A 27,933-nucleotide genomic window follows, 5' to 3' on the forward strand; every position below is an offset into this window, starting at 1 on the left:
ATGTTTCTTGAACTGTTTGTGTGTGCGTTTGCACGCAGTTATTAACACTATTTTTATAGTATGCTCTTTTGCACTATGCCTCTTCTCAATCCCTGAATCACCTTTTTTTCCATTTGGTTGTAACTAAAAGCTAAATGACAATAAAACTTGACATGTAAATTGAATTCAATTTTAATTGTAGATTATGAACTGCTACGATGTAACGAGCTAATGCAACGAAATTTCGTTCTTATCTGTACTGTCCATCAATCCATTTTCTACCGCTTGTCCTTAAATTCAAATTTAAATGACAATAAAAGGAAGTCTAAGTCTAATATCCGCTCTTCCTCCATACCGCATGAAGGCGCTGTCTGTTTATAATGTTGTATGTGCCTGCAAACCTTCGACTCCTGATTGGTTGGCGACCAACACGTGGTAAACCGGAAACGAATTCCAACGTGGTGCTGGATCAGAAAGCTGTCTGTTTTTTCTCCCTTTTTTTTTTTTTTTACCTCAGAAATATAACAATATATGCCACGCAAACTTAACAAATAAAGATGACTGAACGCCAAGGGGAAACGACGCCTCAGGGGGCGAAGGAGCTTCTCGCGTTGAATCCTCAGCAAGAGTCCGAGTTCAAGAAGAAAGTACAGAAGGTGAAGAAGAGGAAGACGAAGAACACCAACACTGTGAGTTCTCACATGTTTACATGCCTTAAAACGACACTTCACGCCGACTTACATTTCATGAATTCAGTCATATGTATTGTTAAATAATAATTTGAATAATCTGGATTCCTGAATATTAAACCATTGCTAACGAAGCCACGTGTCTGTGTCTGCATGTGGGTGATCAGCGTGTGCGTGTATATACTTTAGGTCAGGGGTGCTCACACTTTTTCTGCAGGCGAGCTACTTTTCAATTGATCAAGTCGTGGGGATCTACCTCATTCATATATATAATTTATATTTACTTATTTATGAAATATATGTTTTTGTTAACAAGTTAAAGGTGTTTAATGATAATGCAAGCATGTTTAACACATATAGTTAATATTGTTAATAAGCTAAAAGTGTTTAATGATAATACAAGCATGTTTAACACATATAGTTAATATTGTTAATAAATTAAAGGTGTTTAATGATAATACAAGCATGTTAAATACATATAGTTAATATTGTTAACAAGTTAAAGGTGTTTAATGATAATACAAGCATGTTTAACACATAGTTAATATTGTTAAAAAATTAAAGGTGTTTAATGATAATACAAGAATGTTTAATACATATAGTTAATATTGTTAACAAGTCAAAGGTGTTTAAAGATAATACAAGCATGTTTAACACATATAGTTAATATTGTTAATAAGTTAAAGGTGTTTAAAGATAATACAAGCATGTTTAACACATATAGTTAATATTGTTAACAAGTTAAAGGTGTTTAAAGATAATACAAGCATGTTTAACACATATAGATTCCTTTCTTTCATGAAGACAAGAATATAAGTTGGTGTATTACCTGATTCTGATGACTTGCATTCATAGGAATCAGACAGTGGTGATGATAACGTCCGCATTTTCGAATGGAGGAGAAAAAAAGTCCTCCTTTCTGTCCAATACCACATGAAAGTGGTTGGTTTTTGGCATCTTATTTGTCCAGCTTCCGTACTCCTTTGTATACACTTTACAAGAAATACATTGTCGGCAAACTCCGTAGCTTGCTAGCTTGTGCACGCCAGCTTTCTGAGACTCCTATTTTGTTAGCGCAACTGTGCAACTGTGCAGTCGGTCTTTGGAGTTTTGACGACAGGTACGGCGCCAGAGTCTGTTGAAATAAAGTGTTTCTCGCCTTCCAGTCGGTCATTTTAATGAGCTGGCAGCAGCCAGCGTCATCTCAGAAGACCCTCGGGTGCCGTGAATGTCAATCAAGTGACGAAAATGACGTCATTGTGAAGATTTATGATCGCTCATTTTTAGGACTATTTTTTTAATGCCTGGCTGGTGATCGACTGACACACCCTCCGAGATCGACCGGTAGCTCGCGATCGACGTAATGAGCACCCCTGCCCTAGGGTAAACTGGGTGTAACACACGGCACACTGATAAAGCTTAACCTATTGTGACTATAACAATCTACAAGGTTAATGTAGGTTGCTTCTCTTTCTCCCCTTTCATTTTTCTGCATTCTTTCGTATCTCAAGTTATCATTACGTATATGTATTGTTGCATTTAAACAACTGTATTGTTGATAATAAAGGTAAATTATTGGTATTGTTCATTATCAATAGCGCTATTTCTATTGGTATTTGTATTGATCCATTTGTAGTGTAATAATGCTCATTGTCATTTCTGTATTATTTTTTATTTTTCGCTAACTGCTTATTTGCTATTACTTTTACCATCATATTTGTACATGTCGTATTTGCTGATGTTGCTCTATTGTTGTTGTTGTTGTTATTTGCTGTTGTTGTTTTTGTCTCTCTGTCTAATCCCCCTCTTGTCCCCACAATTTCCCCCTCTGTCTTCTTTTTTTTCTATTTCTATCCCCTCCTGCTCCGGCCCGGCTGCACTAAATGACAATATAAATACATTTAATAAAGTCAAATACAAATAAGGCAACAAGAGAAGTATCCTACACTTCTCTTTTGTAAAGTAAATCTGAACAGCCGAAATGGGCATCTACATCAACTATATGATTTGCCTGAGAAGCTAAACAGGACACAAAAAAAAAAAAAAAAAAAAAATTTTTTTTTATTTTTTTTTATTTTTTTTTTAAATAATGTAATGCGATCTACCAATACTACCTTTGCGATCGACTGGTAGATCGCGATCGACGTGTTGAGCACCCCTGCTTTAGGTAAATACAGCAGTCATTTTACCATTGCACATTCGCAGAATAGTTTTTGATCATTTTAATTGTCATATGAGGTCATGGTTTACAATTATTTAAACCACTGGTGTCCAAAGTATGATAAGAAGGCCACTTTTGCGGACCACAGCTGTTTTTATTTAATTGTCGACACCGACACCCATAAAATCCCACGATTCTTAATACTTTTTGCATACAACGATATGAATAGAACAATGGAACCCATATACTTTTCAAATCACTAATTTTTTTAAGTGTTTCAATGTGTCAAGTACAGTATTTAAGATCGCTGTCCTTAAACATCATTTTGCACAGAATACATAGTTTTCACGCCCGACTGATTTCCCATGATGCTCCGCGCGATCCGCCATTTTGAAAGGCAAGCGCACCGGTACAACATCAGCAAATTCATATATACGAACCCGTTCACAAACGTATGCATAATGGCCGAGAAACCAGCAAAAAAGAAGTATAAAGAAGGCTTGGACAACCAGACGTTGGAAAGATACAACCAGAAGACACAATGCATAGGCGTTGACCCGTACGAAGTGCCGAAACAAAGTTTCACGTATGACCACAAATGCCTCCCGGCCATAACGTACATAGACATTTTGAACTACCTCGTCAATTACACCAGTGCCTATACAATGGAGGAATTGAGGGCATTCAAGTCTCTGGAGGCGTACAACCAGTTTATTAACGGATGGGTCAGCGACGTTAAAAGCATGACTGCAAACGAGAAAGTGCTTGTAGTGGGCAGGGTATGTATATATAACGTACATTAAAACCATGTGTTTAGCGAGGACACGTCGGACTCCTCTAACTTATGACAAGGTTGATACCTAAATATTTTATCCATTGAGATCTACAACTCATTTCGTGTACAAGCAACCTGGGCTGAGATGGGCGCTATATATCCTGAGGGGGGTGGGGGGGGGGGCTTTCGCTTTCGTGGTCCATCCCATAAAGGGCTTCGAGAATAGCAAATTGACAAAAAAATAAACAATACATCGTTCTAAAATGTTTAATAAACAGATTGAGACGTAATCCTACCTGTTACAAAGTGATCAGAACATATTTTGGAATGTTGAGATGGCTCCTCTTTCCTGTTGATGCTTGCCAACCACAAGCGTCGTCTCTCCTCGCTGATTTTCCTTGTCTGTTCTCCTTCGTTGTGTCTAATTTTAGGAATACTGAAAAATCCTCGCTGCACTGATCCATCCCGTCGATTTGTACATCCATTCACCCAACAGGAAATAACCATTATGCGCCTTTCACCAGTGTTTGCTCGAAGCTATTGTCAATAATCGTGAAGCGTGTCAACTAGGCCAGGTGTGTTTTGTTTGCCTCCCAAGATGGCGGATGACCCGGGATAACCCGGATGTGTGACGTCACGTAAACACCATGTATTGTCGACACCGACACCCATAAAATCCCACGATTCTTAATACTTTTTGCATACAACGATATGAATAGAACAATGGAACCCATATACTTTTCAAATCACTAATTTTTTTAAGTGTTTCAATGTGTCAAGTACAGTATTTAAGATCGCTGTCCTTAAACATCATTTTGCACAGAATATAAAAGTATGATACTGTGTATCAGCTGCCAATAAGTAAAATAGAAAAGAACAGCAGTGTTCTATATCCTCCCAGTATATCAAAATAAACAATACTGTACAATAATAACAATAGTTTAATATTTTACATTCGAAAAATAACAGAACCCTCAAGCATATCAATATAATTTCAATATGCTGGTAGTGTGATGTGGTATATCATTTGTAATGAAAAAGGGTGAACCATATATTTTAAAACAAATATTTGTTTAAATTTATTAGTATCAACATGTCAGCCTTTTCTCACTGTCATGCCATTTTGCTCCATTTTTGCTCTATTTTAAATTGTATTAATTTTATAGGGCACACGTGCACATAGTGTTGCAATGCAAGTCGTTAAAGGCTCACGGACAAACCAACTTTGAGTGTGTGCAATTTTACATCACTCACTACGTTTTCATGCACTAAATTACCGTATTTTCCGCACTATAAGGCGCACCTAAAAACCACAAATTTTCTCAAAAGCTGACAGTGCGCCTTATAACCCGGTGCGCTTTATATATGGATAAATATTAAGATTCATTTTCATAAAGTTTAGGTCTCGCAACTACGGTAAACAGCCGCCATCTTTTTTCCCCGTAGAAGAAGCGCGCGGTGCATGCTGGGATATGTGACGTTTCATTTCCATTTGTGTGTTTATGTAAAGACCCCAAAATGGCTCCTATTAAGTGTGTTGTCTGTCTAATTATAAATAATGCAGACGAGGCGTGTTAACTGAGTTCTCAACGTTTACTCACAGCGTGCTAACTGCCAGCATACAACGCTTCTCAGGGCTACCGCGCATGCTCGTAACTATCGTTGCATGCTGGGTAGTGTAGTTGTTATATTTGCTAGCTCATAACAGCACATTGAGAGACACGCTTACGCGCTTAATTCAATACTCGCCGTCATTCCGGGTGGATTGACAAAAGACCTCCAGCCGCTAGATATTGGTGTCAACAGGGCATTCGAAGCTAGACTGCTAACTGCGTGGGAACAATGGATGACAGAAGGCGAACACACCTTCACTAAGACGAGGAGGCAGCGCCAGACGACGCCAACATCTGCCAGTGGATCGTAAATTTGCCCAACTTTTCACTTCGGACACCGAAGACGAAGGATTTACGAATGAAGAATAACTTCAGAAAGTGAGCGCTATGTTTATTTTGTGTGTTGTGACATTAACGTTCGAGCAACATTATGTTGCTATTGCTCTGCACTATTTTGAATTTTACTATGTTTGTGATTGCACATTTGCGTACATTTTGGGAGTGAACAGAGTTGTTAGAACGCTGGTTTTTAATATATTATTAAAGTTTGACTGACCTATCTGACTGTTTTTTTGACATTCCCTTTAGCGCAGCGTAGGCGCGGCTTATAGTCCGGGGCGGCTTATTGGTGGACAAAGTTATGAAATATGCCATTCATTGAAGGTGCGGCTAATAATCCGGTGCGCCTTATAGTGCGGAAAATACGGTAGTCTGATTTCTCAAATATATATATTTTTTGTATTTTCACACCCTTGTGTGAAGTCCTGGTGTCCATGCACACATTCTAACATTCTGTGCCTCCCCTCCCGTACACTGGGGAAGGAGCGCTTATTTCAGTTGATTTGATTTGATTTGATTTTAGCGCAGATAAATGTATTGCTTTTCCGGTTGACCTATGAATTCACACCAGGCATCTGCGGCTCATTAGAAAACATTTAGAAATAGGTCATCTGCACATTAGAAATATTGGCTATGCTGATTTTAAATAGAAGACAGCATCAATAAATCATCTTATATTGCGCTGCAAACATGACACTACTACAAAGAAAGTCTTGGACCAGATGCAGGTCAGAAGCAAATAAAGACTGGTGGGACACAGTTTTTTTTTTTAAAGGAAATTTCAGACCGAGAAACATGGAAACAAAACTTCTGAATGTCTAGAAATTCTTTCATAAGGCTCTTTAGATTGATGAAAGGAGTTTTAAATCCAGAGGAAAAGACCATTCTTTGTCATTCTTGTTTGGTGTGGGTTCACATTGTGGCGCATATTAGTAAGAGTGTTAAAGTTGTTTATATCGCCACCCTCAGTGTAACCTGTTGACCAAGTATGCCTTGCAGTCACTTATGTGTGTGTACAGAAGCCTCATACAACATGTAACTGGGCTGGCACGCTGTTAGTACAGGCTGTAGAGGGCGCTAAAGGCAGCGCCATCACGGCACGCCCTTATTAGTGTTGTTTGGGTGAAAATCAGCAGGCATTCGAGAGAATAGTTGCCCTGAAATACGTGAATCTCCTGGAAAAATCGGGAAGGTCGGCAAGTATGGCACTGTCAAGCGCCATTCATATAAAACTTGCGGGCCGCACTAACATTAAATGTTCTTGTTAAGGTGCGGGCCGTGTGTCTGAGACCCCTGGTTTATGCAAAGCACAAAGCAAAAAAAACTTTGTATGCAGTGTTATTTCATTTTAAATTTGAAAAGAGTTTTGTGGCTCCCATTGTTTTCTTTAATTTGTGAAACGGGTCAAAATGGCTCTTTGAGTGGTAAAGATTGCCGACCCCTGCCATAGTGTATGTGTTGGTACAGGTGAGAGAGACAGCAAGCGACTGCTGTTGATATAACAGATGACAAAGAGTTGCTTTTGGCTTGGTTTGTACGGTAGACAACGACCAGTTTTGCTAGATAAAAGTATTTTACACATTGTTTTGGTGTGATTATGGCCGACAAACAATTTCGCTAAATAAAGGGACCGATGGAATTCCTGTCCTCTGTCTCCACAGACGTTACAATAATTTAAGTGTTGACAAACATTGTTTTATCTGTTGTGGCCGCTTTTCGTCACCTGTTACTCACAGTTGCATTGCAAAATCGTACAAAACAAACGATTTGTTTATTTTGTTTAGGGTGGGATTTGATTTTTTGCGCGGCAAAACCAGAGGACACGTGAGCAGTGCGCATCTTAGAGGTGGTGGTAATGCACACTCCCTGGACTTAAGTGCCGGTACCAATGATTGTCACACACATTAGGTGTGGTAAAATTTGTCCTCTGCATTTGACCCATCTCCTTGTTCACCCCCTGGGAGGTGAGGGGAGCAGTGGGCAGCAGCGGTGCCGCGCCCAGGAATAATTTTTGGTGATTTAACCAACAATTCCAACCCTTGATGCTGAGTGCCAAGCAGGGAGGTAATGGGTCCCATTTTTATAGTCTTTGGTATGACTTGGCTGGGGTTTGAACTCACAACCTACCGATCTCAGGGCGGACACTCTCACCACAGGTGGCTTGTGACTTGTGGTAGAGAATCTGTGCCCTCACTCACGCTGATACTTTCGTGGCCGCTTTTCTGTGATTACCAATTAAAAGCATGACATGCAGTAAGATACCCCTCTCTTTCACTTTTAATTTGTACCTTAATACCGTATTTTCCGCACTATAAGGCGCACCGGATTATTAGCCGCACCTTCAATGAATGGCATATTTCATTACTTTGTCCACCAATAAGCCGCCCCGGACTATAAGCCGCGCCTACGCTGCGCTAAAGGGAATGTCAAAAAAACAGTCAGATAGGTCAGTCAAACTTTAATAATATATTAAAAACCAGCGTTCTAACAACTCTGTTCACTCCCAAAATGTACGCAAATGTGCAATCACAAACATAGTAAAATTCAAAATAGTGCAGAGCAATAGCAACATAATGTTGCTCGAACGTTAATGTCACAACACACAAAATAAACATAGCGCTCACTTTCTGAAGTTATTCTTCATTCGTAAATCCTTCGTCTTCGGTGTCCGAAGTGAAAAGTTGGGCAAATTTACGATCCACTGGCAGATGTTGGCGTCGTCTGGCGCTGCCTCCTCGTCTTAGTGAAGGTGTGTTCGCCTTCTGTCATCCATTGTTCCCACGCAGTTAGCAGTCTAGCTTCGAATGCCCTGTTGACACCAATATCTAGCGGCTGGAGGTCTTTTGTCAATCCACCCGGAATGACGGCGAGTATTGAATTAAGCGCGTAAGCGTGTCTCTCAATGTGCTGTTATGAGCTAGCAAATATAACAACTACACTACCCAGCATGCAACGATAGTTACGAGCATGCGCGGTAGCCCTGAGAAGCGTTGTATGCTGGCAGTTAGCACGCTGTGAGTAAACGTTGAGAACTCAGTTAACACGCCTCGTCTGCATTATTTATAATTAGACAGACAACACACTTAATAGGAGCCATTTTGGGGTCTTTACATAAACACACAAATGGAAATGAAACGTCACATATCCCAGCATGCACCGCGCGCTTCTTCTACGGGGAAAAAAGATGGCGGCTGTTTACCGTAGTTGCGAGACCTAAACTTTATGAAAATGAATCTTAATATTTATCCATATATAAAGCGCACCGGGTTATAAGGCGCACTGTCAGCTTTTGAGAAAATTTGTGGTTTTTAGGTGCGCCTTATAGTGCGGAAAATACGGTAATTTTATAGGGCACACGTGCACATAGTGTTGCAATGCAAGTCGTTAAAGGCTCACGGACAAACCAACTTTGAGTGTGTGCAATTTTACATCACTCACTACGTTTCCATGCACTAAATTAGTCTGATTTCTCAAATATATATATTTTTTGTATTTTCACACCCTTGTGTGAAGTCCTGGTGTCCATGCACACATTCTAACATTCTGTGCCTCCCCTCCCGTACACTGGGGAAGGAGCGCTTATTTCAGTTGATTTGATTTGATTTGATTTTAGCGCAGATAAATATATTGCTTTTCCGGTTGACCTATGAATTCACACCAGGCATCTGCGGCTCATTAGAAAACATTTAGAAATAGGTCATCTGCACATTAGAAATATTGGCTATGCTGATTTTAAATAGAAGACAGCATCAATAAATCATCTTATATTGCGCTGCAAACATGACACTACTACAAAGAAAGTCTTGGACCAGATGCAGGTCAGAAGCAAATAAAGACTGGTGGGACACAGTTTTTTTTTTTTTAAAGGAAATTTCAGACCGAGAAACATGGAAACAAAACTTCTGAATGTCTAGAAATTCTTTCATAAGGCTCTTTAGATTGATGAAAGGAGTTTTAAATCCAGAGGAAAAGACCATTCTTTGTCATTCTTGTTTGGTGTGGGTTCACATTGTGGCGCATATTAGTAAGAGTGTTAAAGTTGTTTATATCGCCACCCTCAGTGTAACCTGTTGACCAAGTATGCCTTGCAGTCACTTATGTGTGTGTACAGAAGCCTCATACAACATGTAACTGGGCTGGCACGCTGTTAGTACAGGCTGTAGAGGGCGCTAAAGGCAGCGCCATCACGGCACACCCTTATTAGTGTTGTTTGGGTGAAAATCAGCAGGCATTCGAGAGAATAGTTGCCCTGAAATACGTGAATCTCCTGGAAAAATCGGGAAGGTCGGCAAGTATGGCATTGTCAAGCGCCATTCATATAAAACTTGCGGGCCGCACTAACATTAAATGTTCTTGTTAAGGTGCGGGCCGCGTGTCTGAGACCCCTGGTTTATGCAAAGCACAAAGCAAAAAAAACTTTGTATGCAGTGTTATTTCATTTTAAATTTGAAAAGAGTTTTGTGGCTCCCATTGTTTTCTTTAATTTGTGAAACGGGTCAAAATGGCTCTTTGAGTGGTAAAGATTGCCGACCCCTGCCATAGTGTATGTGTTGGTACAGGTGAGAGAGACAGCAAGCGACTGCTGTTGATATAACAGATGACAAAGAGTTGCTTTTGGCTTGGTTTGTACGGTAGACAACGACCAGTTTTGCTAGATAAAAGTATTTTACACATTGTTTTGGTGTGATTATGGCCGACAAACAATTTCGCTAAATAAAGGGACCGATGGAATTCCTGTCCTCTGTCTCCACAGACGTTACAATAATTTAAGTGTTGACAAACATTGTTTTATCTGTTGTGGCCGCCTTTCGTCACCTGTTACTCACAGTTGCATTGCAAAATCGTACAAAACAAACGATTTGTTTATTTTGTTTAGGGTGGGATTTGATTTTTTGCGCGGCAAAACCAGAGGACACGTGAGCAGTGCGCATCTTAGAGGTGGTGATAATGCACACTCCCTGGACTTAAGTGCCGGTACCAATGATTGTCACACACATTAGGTGTGGTCAAATTTGTCCTCTGCATTTGACCCATCTCCTTGTTCACCCCCTGGGAGGTGAGGGGAGCAGTGGGCAGCAGCGGTGCCGCGCCCGGGAATAATTTTTGGTGATTTAACCAACAATTCCAACCCTTGATGCTGAGTGCCAAGCAGGGAGGTAATGGGTCCCATTTTTATAGTCTTTGGTATGACTCGGCTGGGGTTTGAACTCACAACCTACCGATCTCAGGGCGGACACTCTCACCACAGGTGGCTTGTGACTTGTGGTAGAGAATCTGTGCCCTCACTCACGCTGATACTTTCGTGGCCGCTTTTCTGTGATTACCAATTAAAAGCATGACATGCAGTAAGATACCCCTCTCTTTCACTTTTAATTTGTACCTTAATAAATATAGTGACAAAGTGGCTAAAGTGTATCAACTATTATTTCTATGTTTTATTTATTTTGTGGCCTATGAGGTCACACCTACAGTAATGTTTTACTGACACGATATCATTTGTTTATGAACAAGGGTGAACCGTAAGGGCCAATGGTTTTTTGATCATTTTAATTTAAAACGGTAATACTAACCATCGGAAGTTTTACCGCAGTTATTATTATAGTTGATTCTATTGCATAAATGCTGTTTACACTTGTCTTGTCAATTTGAGGTGTAACCATTGCTGATAATTATGTATCAATTTGTCTTTTTTTCTACCAGGGGAATCTTTTGACACCTGGGGTCATTTATGTCGGCCATTTGCCCCTTGGACTCTTTGAGCCACAGCTCAGGGAGTACTTTGAACAGTTTGGCAATGTCTTAAGGCTGCGACTGTCCAGAAGCAAAAAGGTAATTTGTTCTTTAGAGGAAGTCATTTTGCTGTCATTAGTTATAATTATACAAGTAGAGCTGGGTATCATGGCCAATTCCCCAAATCGATTCGACCTCAATTCATAAGGTTCTAAATTGATTAATCACGGGTCGATTAGGTTTGATTCAATCTACTGTTAAACAGTGTTGGCGCTAGGAATTTTCAAGATGGGGACCCACAGTAAATTTTTGGGGTGCCACTTTTTTGTAACCGATTTGAAAACAAGTGATAAATGTATGCATTAAATGCTAAATGCTAAATGATAACAGTAAATATGTAAGGTACTCTTCTGGGAGTCTTAATTTTGTTAAAGCAGTCAGATAGGATGTAACGCACAGCAATTGTATTGTGAAGGCCAAAAGTGTGCGCTTGTTTTTTTGACGCGCTGGACACTGCTTCGTGTGGGAGACGAATATGTAAGCAAAAGTACCTCCTGAGTACAATGGCTGTCCTTTCCTCAGCGGTGATGTCACAAGACTCTGTTACAAGTATACCGGATTTTTCGGACTATAAGTCGCAGTTTTTTTCATAGTTTGGCCGGGCTCCAGTGTGATTTATATGTTTTTTTCCTTCTTTGTTATGCATTTTCAGCAGGTGCGACTTATACTCCGAAAAATACGGTAATCAAGAATAATAACAGTTTCAGTCAGATGTTTACTTTGCATGATAACGTGGTGTGGTTTAGTTGAGCAAGAGCATCCCGTAAGTCTTTGTCAATAAAAGTTTCAATGGCTTATATTACTCATTGTATCTTTGTGGTCAACATACAATCAGGTGATAATATAATGTTAGTAAGTACCTCACTTTATTTTGTTTTGCCCCAAACTGCTTGTTGTTGGCAGCTAAGGTTGGCAAAATCAGTGTGCCGCTGCTGCGGCTCTACACACCAAACTACCAGGGGGCACGGAGCGGGATAATCAATATGATACCCTTTTATATATTGCTAAAAAGGAAAAATACTGTATCGATCCATAGGTACTCAAATTGATTGTTTCGTCCACCCCTAAATACAAGTATTACAATTATTATTAATTGTATAAGATATGAGATGTCCCGATCACATGATTGAATTGGGGGACGACGAATATATATATATATATATATATATATATATATATATATATATACAGGTAAAAGCCAGTAAATTAGAATATTTTGAAAAACTTGATTTATTTCAGTAATTGCATTCAAAAGGTGTAACTTGTACATTATATTTATTCATTGCACACAGACTGATGCATTCAAATGTTTATTTCATTTAATTTTGATGATTTGAAGTGGCAACAAATAAATCCAAAATTCCGTGTGTCACAAAATTAGAATATTACTTAAGGCTAATACAAAAAAGGGATTTTTAGAAATGTTGGCCAACTGAAAAGTATGAAAATGAAAAATATGAGCATGTACAATACTCAATACTTGGTTGGAGCTCCTTTTGCCTCAATTACTGCGTTAATGCGGCGTGGCATGGAGTCGATGAGTTTCTGGCACTGCTCAGGTGTTATGAGAGCCCAGGTTGCTCTGATAGTGGCCTTCAACTCTTCTGCGTTTTTGGGTCTGGCATTCTGCATCTTCCTTTTCACAATACCCCACAGATTTTCTATGGGGCTAAGGTCAGGGGAGTTGGCGGGCCAATTTAGAACAGAAATACCATGGTCCGTAAACCAGGCACGGGTAGATTTTGCGCTGTGTGCAGGCGCCAAGTCCTGTTGGAACTTGAAATCTCCATCTCCATAGAGCAGGTCAGCAGCAGGAAGCATGAAGTGCTCTAAAACTTGCTGGTAGACGGCTGCGTTGACCCTGGATCTCAGGAAACAGAGTGGACCGACACCAGCAGATGACATGGCACCCCAAACCATCACCCAACCATGCAAATTTTGCATTTCCTTTGGAAATCGAGGTCCCAGAGTCTGGAGGAAGACAGGAGAGGCACAGGATCCACGTTGCCTGAAGTCTAGTGTAAAGTTTCCACCATCAGTGATTGTTTGGGGTGCCATGTCATCTGCACACAGCGCAAAATCTACCCGTGCCTGGTTTACGGACCATGGTATTTCTGTTCTAAATTGGCCCGCCAACTCCCCTGACCTTAGCCCCATAGAAAATCTGTGGGGTATTGTGAAAAGGAAGATGCAGAATGCCAGACCCAAAAACGCAGAAGAGTTGAAGGCCACTATCAGAGCAACCTGGGCTCTCATAACACCTGAGCAGTGCCAGAAACTCATCGACTCCATGCCACGCCGCATTAACGCAGTAATTGAGGCAAAAGGAGCTCCAACCAAGTATTGACTATTGCACATGCTCATATTTTTCATTTTCATACTTTTCAGTTGGCCAACATTTCTAAAAATCCCTTTTTTGTATTAGCCTTAAGTAATATTCTAATTTTGTGACACACGGAATTTAGGATTTTCATTTGTTGCCACTTCAAATCATCAAAATTAAATGAAATAAACATTTGAATGCATCAGTCTGTGTGCAATGAATAAATATAATGTACAAGTTACACCTTTTGAATGCAATTACTGAAATAAATCAAGTTTTTCAAAATATTCTAATTTACTGGCTTTTACCTGTGTGTGTGTGTGTATGTATATATATATATATATATATATATATATATATATATATATATATATATATATATATATATATATATATATATACATACATACACACACACACACACAAAAAAAAAAAATTATTTTTAATTTTTTTTATACACTGATCTTCACCGCAGCTGTGTCCCAGTGTGCTCATGTGAAAGATTCCTTCTAAAGAGATGCACACTCAGGGAGACACAATTCCATTTCAACATTCCTTGTTTGTTACACACATGCAGGAGGTGTACAAATTCCAGGAGGGTTTGTGTCTTGCCAGAACACCGGCTCTGTAATTTAAGCATAAGCTGCAATAGACGCGTTGTCTATCCATAGTGCAAAGCCGCTTCTAAGATACTAATCCTCATCACCATTGCTGAAAATAAACTCTCTCTTTAAAGTATTATCATCACTGAAGAACTGGAGGAAAATTAAAGGCTAAGCATGCTATGCCACACACACACACACCAAGTGTTTACTTTGTTAAAAAAATTATAGGAAGCATTCAATACCACAGATTTTATACATCATTTGATTTACAACAATACTAGCGGATTCTACATTTGATAAGCTTTATGAATTTTATTATATTAACTTTAGTTTAAGGATCGGAGGCCAAAATGTTGATCAAGACATTCCTAATAAAATTAAAACTACGCCTGTGAAAATAGAAATTCTACATGAAATGGCTGTTTTGACAAATGTGGTGTTGTCCCAAAACCAATATTTTAGTATCGGTACTGGTACCAAAATGTATTTTGATACATAACATGTCATTATTGGCTTTATTTTAACGTACAATCTTAAGATACTTTCTCTTCTTGCAATCAAAGAACAATCTTGGCATTAAATAACAGTGAACATACTAGACAATCTAGCTCTTTTATCCTCTTATGGTGTGTAGTGAAGCATGTTTAGCTATTCCCCATCCAACGGGGATGATACTTGTAAGAACTGTGGTTTACTTGAGGATTAGTGATTTAAATGTAGCTAAAACACTGTGCAGGGACGTTAGCTGCTTGCTAGCTATATTTTAAAGCACCACCTGCACAGCAGCGTTTCAGTGTTTATAGCTTAACCTTTATTGTTTTTAAGCCAAAATACATTACATCCATCCTCCCTCTCCTGTTTCCCCTTTCAAGTGCTGTGTATGTTGACTTACATGTGCCTTTGCTTATATTACCAGCAATGTCACCACAGCACACCATCATGTCCATGAAAAAAAAGTAACTGTATTTTTCAAAGACAGTATAGTACTTTTTTTATTTATTAGTACCGCTATACTGTACGACCCTTGACAAATGGTAAACTGTGCAAATACTTGTGTCCCTAACAATGTACTGTATATCACAAGAGTCAAATATTTAAAAAGCGCTTTGCTAAACTTTGTCCTGACTTGCATTCAGACAGGTGGGAGCAAAGGCTATGCATTTGTGGAGTTTGACTGTGATGAGGTAGCCAAGATCGTAGCAGAGACCATGAACAATTACCTGATGGGAGAAAGACTGGTTAAATGTGAGTACAATGTTTGAACATCAATTGCATGACTGTGGTCTTCAGAACAAAACCTCTCTAGATTTGACACAATGACCAGGATTTATGTTCAGTCAACAATCGGATTTTATGCTCAATTCATTTACATGATGCCTTGCCATCATTATTTATGACTTCTTCTATAAGTATAGTAGGTATAATTAATGGCAGTATATTCAGTGTGCCTTAAATATTGCTTTAAAGTTACTCTCCTCATTTGATAGGTCATGTGATTCCACCGGAAAAAGTGCACGAGAAGCTTTTTGCTGGCAACCAGCGCACCTTTAAGAGACCTTCCCATCCTGCTATAGCGCGCTACAACAAGAACCACACAAGCGAGGAGGTCGCAAAGGTAACGGAGAAGCTGCTGCGTAAAGAGAGAAAACTCCGCAAGAGGCTGGCAGGACACGGCATTGATTATGACTTCCCAGGATTTGTAAGTACTTTTTGAAATGTTATATTATTTACTACAGACTTTCAAGACACAGTGTTTATCATTAGCAGGCATGTGATTTTTCTGTCTATAGTTGGAAATTCGTCTTTTTTATCTCTGTAAAGATATAAAAAAATATTTTCCGTTTACTTAGTGTTTTCCGACCTACAATTTGTGTTAAAATCTTGATCCGTCTCTTTGCCATACCTGCCAACAACCACAGTCTTCCCGTATTGAGTACGGTTTTTGATAATCCAGTGGTAAAAAGTAAGGTTTTCCATTTCAAATTATTTACTTAAAATCGAAGCTACATAGCGAAGCAACTCCACGGGCAAGGGACAAAATATACAGGAACATCAATAATGATTGGTTGGTTTACGTATAAGAAAAGCCATGATTGGTTGGTTGGTTTACTATGATGAGTCACGATTGGTTAGGATTAGGACAAAACATTACGGACAGGCCAATCAGAGGCAAGATAGGGTGGGTCATCGAACCTGGAAGGGAAATCACAACAATGAAGAGAAGAGGGAATATTCAAGTGGGCGATTTATATATTAAAAGACTAGTGGAAGATAGCAGAGGGATTCTCTTCCTTAGATTTTTCTTTTAGCGTTGTAGACGACGTCCAGGAAACCCACAATGTGTCCACTTGGCCACATTTGAATAAATTTATGCGTCTGGATAAAACAATGCCCAACACATTAATTTTAGTTGTTTACCATGTAAGCCCAAATCAAAACTGCTCTCGACATGGAAGACATGCAATACACATTTAAGGACACACATGATTGTGGCAGACATGTGATGTCTAAATGCCACATTTCATTTTCATTGGTGTTTTACAACAAGACAGTAGCTGTCATTTTTTTCATTATTTCTACTGTTTATACAAAACCCAAAACCAGTGAAGTTGGCACGTTGTGTAATTCGTAAATAAAAACAGAATACAATGATTTGCAAATCCTTTTTAACATATATTCAAATGAATAGACTGCAAATACAAGAAATTTAAGGTTCGAACTGAGAAACACAATTTTTTTTTTGCAAATCATTAACGTAGAATTTAATGGCTGCAACACATTGCAAAAAAGTTGTCAAAGAGGCATTTTTACCACTGTTACATGGCCTTTCCTTTTAACAACACTCAGTTAACGTTTGGGAACTGAGGAGACCCATTTTTAAGCTTCTCAGGTGTAATTATTTCCCATTCTTGCTTGATGTACAGCGTAAGTTGTTCAACAGTCTGGGGTCTTCGTTGTGGTATTTTAGGCTTCATATTGCGCCACACATTTTCAATGGGAGACGGGTCTGGACTACAGGCAGGCCAGTCTAGTACCCGCACTCTTTTACTATGAAGCCACGCTGTTGTAACACGTGGCTTGGCATTGTCTTGCTGAAATAAGCAGGGGCGTCCATGATAATGTTGCTTGGATGGCAACAAATGTTGCTCCAAAACCTGTATGTACATTTCAGCAATAATGGTGCCTTCACAGATGTAAGTTACCCATGCCTTAGGCACTAATACACCCCCATACCATCACATATGCTGGCTTTTGAACTTTGCGCAATTTGGATGGTTCTTTTCTTCTTTGTTCCAGACACGACGTCCACAGTTTCCAAAAATAATTTGAAATGTGGACTTGTCAGACCACAGAACACTTTTACACTTTGCATCAGTCCATCTTAGATGACCTCTGGCCCAGTGAAGCCGTAGGTGTTTCTGGGTGTTGTTGATAAATGGCTTTCACTTTGCATAGTAGAGTTTTAACTTGCACTTACAGATGTAGTGACAAACTGTAGTTATTGACAGTGGTTTTCTAAAGTGTTCCTGAGCCCATTGGTGATATCCTTTACACACCGATGTTGCTTTTTGATGCAGTACCGCCTGAGGGATCGAAGGTCCGTAATATAAATGCTTACGTGCAGGGATTTCTCTAGATTCTCTGAACCTTTTAATTATATTACTTACCGCAGATGGTGAAATACCTAAATTCCTTGCAATAGCTCATTGAGAAATGTTGTTTTTAAACTGTTCGACAATTTGCTCACTCATTTGTTCACAAAGTGGTGATCCTCGCCCCATCCTTGTTTGTGAATGACTGAGCATTTCATGGAAGCTGCTTTTATACCCAATCATGGCACCCACCTGTTCCCAATTAGCCTGTCCACCTGTGGAATGTTCCAAATAAGTGTTTGATGAGCATTCCTTAACTTTCTCAGTCTTGTGCCAGCTTTTTTGAAACATGTTGCAGGCATCAAATTCCAAATGAGTTAATATTTGCAAAAAATAACAGTTTTCCAGTTCGAACGTTAAGTATCTTGTCTTTGCAGTCAATTGAATATAGGTTGAAAAAGATTTGCAAATCACTGGAGTCTGTTTTTATTTACGATTTACACAACGTGCGAACTTCACTGGTTTTGGGGTTTGTAAATTTTGATTGTATGATAAGGGTCTGAGAAATGAGGGCTCGACGATTATAACATACATTATGTAGTGATTAATTTCACAATAAAAATTTATAAAATCACATCAACATTCCTTAGAGATTTTGATGCGTGATCTGCTATGGTTAGACTATTTCATTACATATTACCGTACATGACGTAGTGTTCACTTGCCCCCTTCCTCTGAAACCCCATCACTCAGTAAGTTGCTGACCTGTGGGAATTAACAGTTTTATTTAATATGATATATAATCATGATTGTGATTGTGTAATTGTGATGTTAATATTGATAACAAATAATCGTGTATATTATTTTGGCCATAATTGTTCAGCTCAGTGTGTGCGCACACTGAGCCAAAGTATTGGCCACTGTTTTTTTTCTCTTTGAAAGTGAAAGTGCTTTCTGTGTAAACTCTTTTCACACACCCTTTGTTTTGTTGGAAATTAATTTACATGACAACAATGTGATGTGACGTCAATTAATTGATTTTATGATTGTTTCATAAAACTTGTCAAATTTACTAACTGTATAAAGTGAAGCGTTGTATAGATAGTAGAGATGCACGGTTCGCGGGCACAACCGCGGAGTCCGCGGATTATCCGCGAATCGGGCGGATGACATTTTAAAAAATTAGATTTTATCAGTGGGTCGGGTCGGGTCGGGCGATTGAAATTTAAAAAAATTAGATTTTAAATAGATTCAGGCGGGTGGCAGTTAAACCAATTCGGAAATATATATACATAGTTAAATGTTGTTACCCACATACGAAAAACGAGCAGGCACCTGCAGCATATGCCACAACAGAAGAAAAAAAAAAAAGAGATGGACACTTTTACGGAGCGGAGAAGGCCCCCGACGCCTCGCCGGGGTCCGGGACCGAGGCCCCCTCCCCCGAGAGGGCCCCACCGGGAGCCGTAGCTGAGGCGATCCGCGAGAAGGGCCCGACGCACGTCCAGGGTCACCACCGCGCCCACCGCACCGACACCCCGCCTCGTCCGCCTTCGCCGCGGCCGGCGTCACGCGCAGCAGGTAAGCAGCTTACCTGCCCGCCACCCCCGTGGCCGGGGGCTCGTAACATGGGTCACTCCGCGCGCTCCGCCCGCGCAGCTTACCTGCCCGCCACCCCTGTTGCCGGGGGCGCGTAACAGGGGTCACTCCGCGCGCAGTGCGCTCACGAAAGGGGTGGGGCTCACCCTGGTTGATATAGACAGCAGCTAGGACGGTGGCCATGGAAGTTGGAACCCGCTAAGGAGTGTGTAACAACCCACCTGCCGAATCAACTAGCCCTGAAAATGGATGGCGCTGGAGCGTCGGGCCCATACCTGGCCGTCGCCGGCAGCGAGACGTGCTTGGAGGTGCGCTCAGCGCGGCTCCCATATGATTGCGCACTGGTGTGCGTCTGGGTCGTGACAGCGTGGCACGCGAATGCTGCATTGGATCAGTCTCTTTTCTTTTAACAGGCAAAAGCTTTATAACCTCACTAATGCCTTGCATCGTCTATATTAGATATATAACAACGGGCGGGTGCGGGCGGATGCGGTTCTGATCAAATGTTAGATCGGGTGGATTGCGGATGGTTGACGACTTTCTGATGCGGTTGCGGATGAAATAATTGCCTATCCGCGCATCTCTAATAGATAGCATGCTCACCTTGTGCTCGTGTTTTCCAGGCTGCCCAAGTGCCCCCGAAGAAGAAGTCTGATTCCTCGAACGCGTCTACGTGCAGTGACGTAAGAAACACGGTCATGTATGTTCATTTGGCACAGACTAAAAATGATCCCAGATGTTGTATGTTGTCTGGGTTCGGATAACTGTGCCCAAAGTACTGTGGTGCTTTTATCATGTTTGTCTGCTGGTAGCCACGTGATGAAAAACACGCACCAACATGCTCACTGCTACCAAGTGCTTTAAATTAGGGCTTTCAAATGAAAGTAAATTAAATTGTTTAATCTGTTTCCCTCTATCATACTGTGCTAGCTATACCAGAGGTATCCAAAGTGTGGCCCGGGGACCGTTTGCGGCTCGCAGCTAATTTTTGAACATCCTGAGGCACATTATAAAAATACTATTACAGAAAAGACCTTAAAAAGTTAAATAAAAGAGCATAGAGGTCAAATGTACCAAGAAAAAATTGCAGTTGTTGATTCGAATAACACAAAGCTGCCATGCAGACTATTTTTTTCCTTGAAACTGTCATTGTTAAAAAAAAAAACATTATGAATACAAATCAGTGGTATGAATTATGGACTTATTCAAGGCTCCAATTACTTTGAATAAAATAATTCCACTTTGTTATATTTTTGAGGAAAATATTGCATTTCTTTTGTTTGCCATGAAAAACTGGGTTTTCTTTAACAAAAAGGGCCTAAAACATAACAAATTATACTTGATGCAGAGATATAAAGGTGCTGTTTGCAACTTCCTCACAGTAACATTTTTCAAAGCTAAAAATATAACAAGAACACCACTGGCTAGCTTTATTACCATTTGTTTGGCAATTGTGTGTATTTTTCACAATTACAAAGTTTTATGTAATAAAAATTTTTACCGGCCCAAATAAAATGATTTGTGTTACTCACTCATCCGGTCTCGTCAACACGTACGCGCAGGGAGCGCGTGCACACAAACAAAAGCAGTCTAAGAGAAGCAACAAACAATTTGCAGTCTTGTTATGATGAAATAAACATTCAATGACAGCTAACGCTAACTATGCAAATTGCTATTATTAGTTAACAACACCTAAAGTTATTGCGTATACATGTGTTACGTACGTACGTAATTATGTCATTACATACGAAAAGTCATAAGAGGGCAGGATATACTGTGTAAAATATATTGGAAAGTTGGCGCTCTCTAGGCATCTGTGTACATGTTGCAAACAGCTCTTTTAAGTTTTGAAAAAAATACCGTATTTTTCGGAGTATAAGTCGCACCTGCTGAAAATGCATTATAAAGAAGGGAAAAAACATATGTAAATTGCACTGGAGCCTGACCAAACTATGGAAAAAAACTGCAACTTATAGTCCGAAAAATACGGTACCCTTTTTGTTTGCCATAAAAAACTGCCGCTTGCTCAACAATAAGGACATTAAACAATAAAAAATGTAACTTTATAGTTAATCTAAAGCAGGGGTTCCAAACTATGGCCCAATGGCATCTTTAGTTTGGCGAGACGTCATGATTCTATAAGGAGTCTGGCTTGTGGGGTGTTTCGAAATTAATTGTAAATATCGGACAATCTGATTGCTGCAAATTTGTTGCCATCATGTGGACAACCTGAGTAAATCAGGTCAATGACTATGAATTGGTGACGGGAATACAGCATAGCATTTACTTATATGACTTATTTTAAACCACCTTCCTTATTTATGTCGCAAAAACACAATGTCAACACACATGGGCACACATAATAACCTGCTCATTGAACTTTGTGGAAATTATAAAACAATTCTTAAATTACACCCATTTAAATCCATTACAAGGCATGGTAGGAAAATGCAAAACACTCTCCACTTACTATGTTTGGAGCATTTTAGCTGCTTGATATATGTCAAATTGTTTACAAGACTGTAAGGGGGCTGTTACGCAAGTAAACAAGGTAGAAGTCGAACTTTCACATATTCTTAATGTCCAATTTGATTAATTTACTAAATATATCATTATATTAATATAATATGTATAGGCTATATACAGTCGTGGTCAAAAGTTTACATACACTTGTAAAGATTTCTACAACTCTTATTTTTTGTGATAGAGTGATTGGAGCATATACTTGTTTGTCACAAAAAACATTCATGTAGTTTGGTTCTTTTATGAATTTATTATGGGTCTACTGAAAATGTTACCATATCTGCGTGGTCAAAAGTATACATACAGCAAAATACATTATCAATTTTGGTGATGTAGAAAAGTTACAATCAAATCAAATTACGGTAGCTTTATGGCATGGCTTTTAACTTCATGTGAGTGATTATAATTGACGACACCTGTTGACTTTTTTGAGCCCATTTAAATAGGGCTCATGTGATGCAGTCATTAGATTTGGTTACAAACGCGACAATGGGAAAGTCAAAGGAACTCAGCACAGATATGAAAAAACTAATCATTGCCTTGAACAAGTCAGGAAAGTCACTTGGAGCCATTTCAAAGCAGCTTAAGGTCCCAAGAGCAACTGTGCAAACAATTGTTCGTAAGTAAAAAGTGCATTGCACAGTTTTGTCACTGCCACGATCAGGAAGAAAACACAAGCTATCACCTGCTGCTGAGAGAAAATTGGTCAGGATGATCAAGAGTCGACCGAGAACCACCAAAAAGCAGGTCTGCGATGAATTGGAAGCTGCTGGAACACAGGTGTCAGTGTCCACAGTCAAGCGTGTTTTGCATCGCCATGGACTGAGAGGCTACCATGCAAGAAGCAAGCCCTTGCTCTAGAAGCGACACCTTAAGGATCGTCTAAAGTTTGCTGCTGATCACATGGACAAAGATAAGACCTTCTGGAGGAAAGTTCTGTGGTCAGATGAAACAACAATTGATCTGTTTGGCCACAATACCCAGCAATATATTTGGAGGAGAAAAGGTGAGGCCTTTAATCCCAGGATCAACACTCCTGCCGTCAAGCATGGTGGTGGTAGTATTATGCTCTGGGCCTGTTTTGCTGCCAATGGAACTGGTGCTTTACAGAGAATAAATGGGACAATGAAAAGGGAGGATTACCTCCAGATTCTTCAGGACAACCTAAACTCATCAGCCCGGAGGTTAGGTCTTGAGTGCAGTTGGTTGTTCCAACAGGACAATGACCCCAAACACATGTCAAAAGTGGTAAAGGAATGGCTAAATCAGGCTAGAATTAAGGTTTTAGAATGACCTTCCCAAAGTCCCGACTTAAATGTGTGGACAATGCTGAAGAAACAAGTCCATGTCAGAAAACCAACACATTTAGCTGAACTGCACCAATTTTGTCAAGAGGAGTACCGGTAGTCAAAAATTCAACCAGAGGCTTGCCAGAAGCTTGTGGATGGCTACCAAAAGCACCTTATTGCAGTGAAACTTGCCAAGGGACATGTAACCAAATATTAACATTGCTGTATTGTATTGTATTGCTGTACTTTTGACCCAGCAGATTTGGTCACCCATAATAAATTCATGAAAGAACCAAACTTCATGAATGTTTTTTGTGACAAACAAGTATGTGCTCCAATCACTCTATCACAAAAAAATAAGAGTTGTAGAAATGATTGGAAACTCAAGACAGCCATGACATCATGTTCTTTACAAGTGTATGTAAACTTTTGACCACAACTGTATATGTTTACTTTACATGCAGTCTGCTTTCGGCCCCAGCCAAAAAATAATTTTGCCCAATGCAGCCCCTGAGTCAAAAAATGTGGACACCTCTGGTATAGAGATGTAAACTTTTTATAAAACTAATATTGTATACTTTGCATGTTAAATAAACGGCATAAATATAAATAATGTAAAAAAAAAAAAATCTGACTTGTTTAAATACTTTTATGAGTGGAACCCTTTTGAGTGCCTGAGAATTTTAATGTATTTAAAAAAAATAATTATATATCAAAAAAGACACTTATGTTCAAAAATTAATAATGAATTTAAGGGGGGACCTGCATTTTTTGGGGAATTTTGCCTATTGTTCACAATCATGAGAGATAAGAAGACAAAAGTTGTTTTTTTTCCACTTTCTTACGTATAAAAGTCTGCTCGTTCTAGGTAGCTAGCCCAATTCTACCTCTAAATCTCTTTAAAAATGCATTCAATAACAGTCAAAAATACTTCATTTACAAACGATAACCTGCATAGTAACAAACTGTAGCAACATTGTTATTATAAGAGCGAACACTGAGGAACTATTTTTCTAGCGTACGGTATTAGCCGTAGAAGTTAACTACAGAAAGAGAGATAAGCTAGCTTCTACGTCAGCACGAAACGCGTTTGAGTGTGTAATACACAAAAATGCGATACGACACCAATCTGTACTGAGTGAAAAACAATCATATTACAGTATCTGTAAAGTATTAGCCCACATTTCATGTTTTTGTTTGTCCGTTTGGTCAAGCTGACCGGGGACGTTTCCAGTTGATTTAAACACTCCATTTTTCAGCATAGCTCGGTTCTAAAGTTCCACATTTGCAGCGTGACCAAGTCTCACTTTTTCGGCTTCTTTCTGTTCCAACGCTTCAGCCTCTTCTTTTTGCTTGGTTACGGTATATAAGCAGCAGTTCATCCTCAGTATATTTAGTTTCAAAAAGATAAGGTTGTGAATCCTCATTTGTCCAAAAATATATATATATTTTTTGTCTATTACCAAGTCTGTCATGATTAGAAAACACACTTGCGTTTGATTCAGGGAGTAGGAACATATTTGTTGCGGGAAGTCGGATGTGCTGCTATGGAAACGAAAATAAATGCGCCAAAGAATTAGTTCCCGCTGTACAAAAAATGACCAAAATACGGTAAATATTGTACATTTTATATATTGGTATGATCGTGTCTGTTACTACATTATATCTAGATTTGCAGCGTGTATATAAATCATTGGAGGGTTTTGAATTTGTTATAGAGGGCTTTGAAGGCTACAACGATGACTCCCATTAGTCGCATCTTGCAAGTTTGTCTTTAAAATCCAAAAAAAAAAAAAAAAGACGTGTTCTTGTCTCATAATGATTGTGAACGATAGGCAAAATTCCCAAAAAAAGTGCAGTTCCCCTTTAAGGCTCCAATTATATCACATCAATATTACGTATTTTTGGGGTTTGACATAAAAACAGGGTTTTCTTTAACAAAAAGGGCATAACACATACCGTACAACTTTTTTTTAAACTTTATAGTTGATCGAAAGAATTAAGTGTTGGGGGCGGGGGAAAAAGTATTATATTTTGTTTGAACATTTTTATGACTGAGACCCTTCTGGGTCCCCGGGACCAAACTTGAGAGAAGCCCTAAAGGTATAAAAAAAAAAAAACCCTCTACATATTGTATTGTTTTTGAAAATGAAAAAAATCTAAATGGCCCACATATGCTTTAGTTTTTCAGTGTGCGGCCCTCCGTGAAAAAAAGTTTGGAAACCCCAGGGCTATACTGTTCATTTATGTGTGGCCACAAAAGCGGATTTGGCACTTCTGGTTTGTCCTTGTTCATCAACAAGTTATAATCAAGTGTGGCGGATGCATTAAGTAACCTCCTCATCGCATGGCCAACACAGATAGACAGACAACATTCACACTCACATTCACACTTTAGTGTTGCCAATAAACCTATCCCCAGGTATGGATCATAAATGAATATATTCATGTAATTAAATGTATCGATCCTTCACAAAAATGTTCAAGTAAAAAGTATAATAACTACTCTGACAAGTACAATTTATCCAAACAGTTGTTTAAGTGAGTATAACGAAGTAAATGTAGCATGGTACTACCCAGGTCTGCAGAAGCATAAACGTACATAGTACAAATGCTGGAGGTAATTACACGAGTCATGTTTCTACTCCCGGTAGTTTTCATGGAGAACTTAACCTGTTAACCAAATCCTGGAATTGTTTATTTATGCAAAAGAATGAATGTAGATGACCATGTTAATTTTGACAGCTCTACTTTAAACAGCTGTGAACTAATTGGCATCTACCGTATTTTCCGCACTATAAGGCGCACCGGATTATTAGCCGCACCTTCAATGAATGGCATATTTCATAACTTTGTCCACCAATAAGCCGCCCCGGACTATAAGCCGCGCCTACGCTGCGCTAAAGGGAATGTCAAAAAAACAGTCAGATAGGTCAGTCAAACTTTAATAATATATTAAAAACCAGCGTTCTAACAACTCTGTTCACTCCCAAAATGTACGCAAATGTGCAATCACAAACATAGTAAAATTCAAAATAGTGCAGAGCAATAGCAACATAATGTTGCTCGAACGTTAATGTCACAACACACAAAATAAACATAGCGCTCACTTTCTGAAGTTATTCTTCATTCGTAAATCCTTCGTCTTCGGTGTCCGAAGTGAAAAGTTGGGCAAATTTACGATCCACTGGCAGATGTTGGCGTCGTCTGGCGCTGCCTCCTCGTCTTAGTGAAGGTGTGTTCGCCTTCTGTCATCCATTGTTCCCACGCAGTTAGCAGTCTAGCTTCGAATGCCCTGTTGACACCAATATCTAGCGGCTGGAGGTCTTTTGTCAATCCACCCGGAATGACGGCGAGTATTGAATTAAGCGCGTAAGCGTGTCTCTCAATGTGCTGTTATGAGCTAGCAAATATAACAACTACACTACCCAGCATGCAACGATAGTTACGAGCATGCGCGGTAGCCCTGAGAAGCGTTGTTGTATGCTGGGAGTTAGAATGTGGTTATGAGCACGCTGTGAGTAAACGTTGAGAACTCAGTTAACACGCCTCGTCTGCATTATTTATAATTAGACAGACAACACACTTAATAGGAGCCATTTTGGGGTCTTTACATAAACACACAAATGGAAATGAAACGTCACATATCCCAGCATGCACCGCGCGCTTCTTCTACGGGGAAAAAAGATGGCGGCTGTTTACCGTAGTTGCGAGACCTAAACTTTATGAAAATGAATCTTAATATTTATCCATATATAAAGCGCACCGGGTTATAAGGCGCACTGTCAGCTTTTGAGAAAATTTGTGGTTTTTAGGTGCGCCTTATAGTGCGGAAAATACGGTACTTAGTGACCTGAACGCATATCTTTACCTGTAGGACACCACACCCATGTGCACGCCTTCTTTCCTGGAGAGGAGGAAGTCCATGATCAGTGATGACAATGATGCTGAGGATGAGATTGTCATCAAGATGCCTGCTGTACAGAAAGACCAGCTGTTCCCTGACGATGAAGAAGCCAGCGACAAGGAAAAGGAGAAGCGTGAGGAACCGGGTGGAAGCGATGAGGCTGACGCAGCAGACTCTTAAACAAAGTCTTTTATTGTGGGTTTTGGTCTGGTTTTCAGAGCACGGAGACTTCAACTGAGGGTGTGTGTATGTTTTTGATGTGACGATCCTCATCATTTAAAAAGAAGCTCTTATAAAACCAAAAGATCAATTGAAGATTGTTATAAATCATGTTTGTCAGTAAAATGCATGAAGAGTTCATGGTGCACTTCACTGAAAGTGTCATTGAACTATATGTCTTTGTAATAAAGTTGACATTTGAACTGTAAACAGTGTTTCATAGTAAGGGGTGATCTATTTCAGGTGGTCTCAATTCCATGCTGCACATTTAGAATTCTTGCAAGTGATGTGTAAATGTGAGTGGCACACACTGGTGGTGTTGAAACTGCACTGATTCTGTGTTGGTGTTGAAACTGCACTGATACTGCGTTGGTGTTTCATAATAGTGCCATCTACTGGTCAAAAAAGTCACTTGTAAGCGGGAAAAAATAAGTCTTGTCGCTTTACTTTCAAACGACGGTGACACTACGTATGTTTCTCAAAGCGCCTATCGTTTGACTCACCATTACTTCACATTGAGTTTCAGTTG

General features: G+C 39.5%; 1 protein-coding gene and 1 non-coding gene across 2 annotated transcripts; both read left to right on the top strand.

The window, feature by feature from the left end:
• The first annotated feature begins 378 nt into the window (after window positions 1–378).
• On the top strand, window positions 379–27,614 carry nifk (nucleolar protein interacting with the FHA domain of MKI67). The gene is made up of 6 exons (XM_061926348.2): window positions 379–668; window positions 11,257–11,385; window positions 15,411–15,519; window positions 15,762–15,973; window positions 20,090–20,149; window positions 27,156–27,614. Exons 1-6 carry the CDS (start codon window positions 537–539, stop codon window positions 27,363–27,365), a joined length of 852 nt encoding a protein of 283 aa, XP_061782332.1. The 5' UTR covers window positions 379–536; the 3' UTR covers window positions 27,366–27,614.
• LOC133574429 (small nucleolar RNA ACA64) lies at window positions 20,182–20,308 on the top strand. The gene has a single exon (XR_009811404.1). It is a non-coding gene; the product is annotated as a small nucleolar RNA ACA64 (small nucleolar RNA).
• Window positions 27,615–27,933: the final 319 nt, after the last annotated feature.

The sequence above is a fragment of the Nerophis lumbriciformis genome, linkage group LG31 (assembly GCF_033978685.3).
Source record: "Nerophis lumbriciformis linkage group LG31, RoL_Nlum_v2.1, whole genome shotgun sequence".
In the NCBI taxonomy this organism is placed as follows: domain Eukaryota; kingdom Metazoa; phylum Chordata; class Actinopteri; order Syngnathiformes; family Syngnathidae; genus Nerophis; species Nerophis lumbriciformis.

Bases quoted from the DNA above. Each gene is read 5' to 3' on its own strand.
- nifk (XM_061926348.2), top strand. From the start codon at position 537: ATGACTGAACGCCAAGGGGAAACGACGCCTCAGGGGGCGAAGGAGCTT. The intron at 669-11,256 runs GTGAGTTCTCAC...TTTTTCTACCAG, and splicing joins AGACGAAGAACACCAACACT to GGGAATCTTTTGACACCTGG. The intron at 11,386-15,410 runs GTAATTTGTTCT...ACTTGCATTCAG, and splicing joins GACTGTCCAGAAGCAAAAAG to ACAGGTGGGAGCAAAGGCTA.